Source organism: Rana temporaria, chromosome 3, assembly GCF_905171775.1.
Source record: "Rana temporaria chromosome 3, aRanTem1.1, whole genome shotgun sequence".
Classification (NCBI taxonomy): domain Eukaryota; kingdom Metazoa; phylum Chordata; class Amphibia; order Anura; family Ranidae; genus Rana; species Rana temporaria.
Genome location: NC_053491.1, coordinates 422,923,100 through 422,929,099, shown reverse-complemented (window position 1 = coordinate 422,929,099; position 6,000 = coordinate 422,923,100). Strand labels below are relative to the sequence as shown.

Here is a 6,000-nt window from a genome sequence, read left to right as displayed (position 1 = left end):
GAGGTAACACCCAAGCAGGACAAAGTATGAATGAACGTTATCAGGGGTTTATGGTAGGGGCCTTTTCTTTATCTCTGACCTCCGTGTTACTAATCCACTATTTCTTGTCCATTTATTACAAATAAAATCAATGCATTTCTTTCTGCCAAATCCTGGCCGTTTTTTTTAACCCCAACATAAGCCAGCAAGTCAATATTAATTAAGAGGAGACATTAAAAGCTCCAAATTCTCACCGATTCCCTAACACAAATCTGCCTCATTCAAGTGACACCTATTTTTTTTTTTTATTTCAACAACTCTGCAGCCTCTTATCAACAGTCGTTGTATCTTAATTGGCATAGATATGGCAGCTAGTCATATAGATAATTTCTGATTAAAGTTGAGATACATAATGTGAAGTGAAAATGGTGTTTGGTATACATATAAAATTATAAATCAGATAGTTAAACAAAAGAAAATCAAATTGTAAAAATAAAAAAAAAGTACTATTTAAATTGACAACGGCTTTAAATGTATTGTTCTTGGGCTGTGTACTGCAATCTGTTAGCTTGCCATAAATCCTGCTGTAGCAGAGGGGATAGGCAGCTTTAGTTTGTGAACAAACATCTCTGTGGAAAAAATCAAACTCATTAATTCCCTATCTTAAACTTCCATTTATCTAGGGACGTCCAGCAGGGTGCGAAAGCTGTGGGGAGCGGCCAATGATTGGCCATCACCCCCCCTTACCTTGGCCAATAACTAAGCTGCAAGGGTGAGGGAGGAGGTGAGCCAATGTGAAGTGTAGGTTCACCTGCATTCGATGAGGAGGACTATAAGAAGAAGAAAACTTACTGAAATTGGAGAGGAGGGGGAATAGACTCTATAGGTAGCCATTAAGGGACAGTTAATAGTGCTGCCGGATCAAAGGTAGAAGAAGAAGAAGAATAAAAGAACAGGAAGGTGAACTTGGAAGGCGAAACACACCAAGAGAGAAGTTTTAGAGAAAGATCCAAGAGCTGGCGCGAAGGAGAGAAAGCATAGGGGAATATAGAAAAAGAAATCGAAGAAGGCAAAGTGAACAAAGGAAATGATGATTGCGAAAAAAGTGAGATGGAGTGAAAGAAAATAGAATGAGAGACTAAGACAGAGGGAAGTAGAAAAAGAGGGAGTTGGGGAGAGAGACACAGAAGGAGCAAGGCAAGTGAGAAATGAGACTTTGAGAGAGACAGTGACGGAGTGAGAGATAGTGAGGAACAGAGAGTGGGGCAGGGAGAGAAGACAAGGTGAGAGGAAGCCAAAGGAGAATAAAGGGAAGAAGAAGGTGGCGAGAAGAGCTAGGAGCCCAGGGAAAGTGGGGATATGCTGTATTACAGGTAGACCAGAGAAGGCAGACAAAGAGAGGTAAGGACAAACAAGGGAGAATGTTAGTACGGTTTGATAGGCAAGCCTGGAAACTAGTACTTATTTCCTGAAAGTCCCATCAGTCTCTCTGGAATTCGATTAAACCTACTTTACTAGCTTCGACCAGAACTCGGGAGAGAGTCACAGACTAAATATAGGTTCCAGAGCCTTTTCATGGGTTTTACCCAACCTGAAGAGTTTCCCAGCTTTACTGCTGGTGCAATCTCCCAAGAACAGGTAATCTAAAGATCTGCAACTATGGAGACACACCATCCTGGAACCTTTATGCTGCCTGCCTACACTGACATTAAAACACCCGGCTGCCAGTTCCCTGCCCACACCACCTTCCACAAGTTCAGCAGTTCTGTACTGGGGTGCCATTTCCCTTCAGGTACACCGCATGGCATCTCAGACATACTTGGCAGACCCCTGCCTGGTCCACATGGTGGGGTTCTTCCAGCGTACCAGGCTGTCCCAGGTTATGGACGAGCTTCAACTACAGGGAGCTGTTTTGGGGAGCAAGCGGGTATTATAGCTAAAGGCGGAAACCCATACAGCACACAAGGCCAGACTGGTTGGACAGATATCGGTCAGGATTGGAGAGCAGGAAACAGGACACTCAGTAATGGTGAGTAATATGCTGATATTGTTATTGATTTATACATTTTAAAGAATTTTGCTGTGCTGTACAAAATTAAAGTTTAAAGAGATAACAAATATAAAGGACAAGACTTGCAATAAATCATTCCTGTAAAAGCTAACAATCTAATGAAAATATCTGTAATATAAAAGGGGAAAAAACAGGAGGGAAGAAATACTGATATATTGGAATGTTAGAAGACAAAATATTCTTACTAATAGAAACGGAAATAATAAGAAGACATAGCCTATAGAACTTGTACCCTAAAGTATTTATGATTTGTAAAGGTGAATCGCCTCCTATAGAAAGAAGATTATGGCTGCACATGTAGGAGGCATTGCTCTACACCTACAGTAGATATATTCTGGAGGGACTTTTAGTAACATTTCCTGTTAGAAAAGGCAGGGAACATAATATGGTTTAGTAACAGATAGGAAAACATATGTATTCTGTTTTTCAATAAATATAATTAATAAGATAACAGTGGACAATTGATGTTTTAACAGTTTCAACAAAAGAATGCTGCAGATTTCAAACACATGTAAATGGTTATATATATATATATATATATATATATATATATATATATATATATATATATATATATACACAGGTATACCCCACTTTTAAGTACACAATGGGGTTTATTTACTAAAGCTGGAAAGCGCAAAATCAGGTTCACTTCTGCATAGAAACCAATGAGCTTCTAACCCCAGCTTGTTCAATTAAGCTGTGGTAATAACACCTAGAAGCTCATTGGTTTCTATGCAGAAGTGAGCCTGATTTTGTGCTTTCCAGGTTTGGTAAATAAACCCCATTGTGTACTTAAAAGTGGGGTATGCCTGTATGTATGTATGTATATATATATATATATATAAATATATATATATATATATATATATATATATATATATATATATATATATATATATATTATGTCATTCATGAAAAGCATTGAACGAGTAAAAACTAGCTTGAATAATGATAAAACATACACTTTCTCAAATAAAAACTTGTTCTAAATGGCATAAATATAATTTTTACATGTGTCAAAGCCTATTGATGTTCACCTACTGGCATACTATCTGTGTGTTACAGTGGCTTGTAAAAAAATTAACTGTGCAAAAGTTAATAAATCCTAAACATTATAAATATTTTAAAAAAAATCCAAAATTTCCTAAATTAAAAATACATTGGTCAATATGCTTTCTAATAAAAAAAATTTAATACTCTAGAGTTGAGTTATCGTTAAGGTGCTTAAACACTACAGATGCCTTTTGTCCAATTTTTGTGATTTTGCTAAAAGTATAGCCACATAAATTCATTACATTTTTTGGGTTTTGTCAGCCCCAACAGGAAATACAGATATGTCCTCAAGGAAGAAACACACTCGCCCCACTTTCACGGGCCATCAAATCTTTGCCCTAGAGAAAACCTTTGAACAGACAAAGTATCTTGCAGGTCCAGAAAGAGCACGACTGGCCTTCAGCCTAGGCATGAGCGAATCTCAAGTCAAGGTGGGTATATCTGTGCTTATACACAATGTTGCTAGTGCAGGAAATATTATACGGAGTATGAGATATAGATTGCTGTATTATTGTCATATGTATCGTCAATAGATCTAACGTACTTACCTGTGATAGCAGACATGCAAGTTTTTGTCATATTGTAAAGTGAGAGATCAGACAAACTATAGATATATAGATAGATAGATAGATAGATAGATAGATAGATAGATAGATAGATAGATAGATAGATAGATATGACAAACCTGCAGAAACAAATAAATGACAAAGCTGCAGAAATATCATACCATCAGAAATACAAACTTTGCAGCTGATTCAGAAGAAGGCTAAAAACTCAAGCAGAGAAAAATAATCCTTTGAGATCCCTTAAGGCAGTAGGATACTCTCTGGAATATTCTCTAGAGTTATTTTATAATTAATATTTATAGTCAGTCGTATTTTGTGCATTTTGAAACCCATCTAGCTCTTTTCGCAGTCTACAGAGCTGGCTAGAACAAGCTGCTGTGGACTCCACATTTTTAACACCGCTTACCGTGAAGAACATTTGCAGAGATTAAACCTTTTCTTCCTCAAGGTGCAAACAGCGCCCCTTTGACTTGTACAATGGCCTTATTGTTAAAAACTTTGCCTCAAGTTTACTATATGTACCCTTTATATTTATTTATACAAGTTGATAATTTCCCTCTTATTTTCAAAAGAGAATAAATTCATATTATTAATACATTATTGGAAATTCTTTAGATATAGAGGCAGATGGATAAATAGATCTTGTGATGTTTATTGTTGTCTGATCAGGTCTGGTTCCAGAATCGGCGCACTAAGTGGCGTAAGAAGAGCAGCATAGACCCCACTAGCCAACCATGCCTTGGCTCCCGAGCTCCTGGAGAACTGACACCTTCAGAGAATGAAGATGATGAATACAGCAAACCACTAGATCCTGATTCAGATGACGAGAAAATCCGTTTGTTACTGCGGAAACATCGAGCAGCCTTCTCTGTGCTTAGCTTGACCCCTCACAACTTGTAATAAAGACTAACCAGAATCATGCGTCATCAGAGGGAAACCTCAGAAATATCATCACCAATCATTACTGATAAGGACAACCGGCCATTACTGGACACAATCAAAGACTACATCACCTGTGATGGGCATCATGTGACTGGAATGGAAAGGTCCAGAGGAGAATATACAATGCTATAATAACTACAACCTCAAAATACCTTTCCCCCTGTATGTGTCAGTCTTATAGTCTTATTTATTCTGTTATGAATTAATCTAAGCAGGGCACTGAAACCCTGTCTCTTTGAAACTAGGCCAAGTGAAACTGAAGTTAGATAAGTGAAGTAATACCGCTGCCAATATTTTGAGAGGTTTATTGAGTTTTACAACAGTTACACGCACGATCGGGATTTCCAACGGGAAAAGCCTGTCGGAAATTCCGACGGGAAAATTGAGAACATGCTCTCAATCTATTTCTGTCGGAATTCCAGACAGAAAAAGTCAGATGGAGCATTCACACGGTTTGAATTCCCGACCAAAAGCTCCCATCTGACTTTTTCTGTCGGGAATTCCGACCGTGTATATGGGGCTTAAAAGAAAGAAGGTTTATACTTGATGAGTCAGCAAAAACTAAGAGACATTAATGTAAAACATTTTATTGAAATTTTTAAAACTTGGAATTGGATAAAAGCTGATAGAAACAAATGATTTTGACACTTTCTTTTAATTATCTGCAAATTTGTGGGACACAAATAACCAACTCAAATGCCAAAACTTGACATATCTGCCCGAATGTTGAAAGCAGAGTTGGATTATTTGAGATATCATCTAACAGTTTTCCATGGGGAGGTCACCCAATGACAAATGATCTTTCTTGACAACTGCATGTCCACTAACTATTTAAAAAGGTCTTAAAAATGTAAACAGCACAAGATTATATTATTGTTATTATACAGGATTTATATAGCGCCAACAGTTAGCGCAGCGCTTTACGATGTAGAGGGGGGGACTGTACAATTACAATACAGAAGTGACAGGAGGGCCCTGCTTGTGGAGATTACAATGTAAAGGAAGGAGGAGGTAGACCAACAGGTAATAGCTGCGGGGGATGATCCAATGCAGTGGTCCTCAACCCTGTCCTTAGGGCCCACTAACAGGCCAGGTTTTATGTAATACCTTGGGGAGATGCAGAATAGAATACTGCAATCACTGAGCAGCAAATTATATCACCTGTGTATTTCAGTTATCTTGCAAACCTGGCCTGTTAGTGGGCCCTGAGGACAGGATTGATGACCACTGATTTGATGGGGGTGGCTCGAGTACAGTTCTTAGGTGGATGTGGGCTAGGCTTCCCTGAATAAATGAGTTTTTAGGGATCGCCTAAAGGTGGACAGGGTAGGGGCTGACAGGACATACTGGGGCAGGGAGTTCCAGAGGATGGGAGAGGCTCTGAAG

The 6,000-nt window shown here is 38.4% G+C and overlaps 1 protein-coding gene across 1 annotated transcript; it reads left to right on the top strand.

Moving 5' to 3' along the window:
- The first annotated feature begins 499 nt into the window (after positions 1 to 499).
- NKX6-3 (NK6 homeobox 3) lies at positions 500 to 5,026 on the top strand. Its single transcript, XM_040346189.1, has 3 exons — positions 500 to 2,008; positions 3,368 to 3,537; positions 4,342 to 5,026. The coding sequence occupies exons 1-3, from the start codon at positions 1,639 to 1,641 to the stop codon at positions 4,570 to 4,572; spliced, it is 771 nt and encodes a 256-aa protein (XP_040202123.1). The 5' UTR covers positions 500 to 1,638; the 3' UTR covers positions 4,573 to 5,026.
- The last annotated feature ends 974 nt before the right edge of the window (positions 5,027 to 6,000 follow it).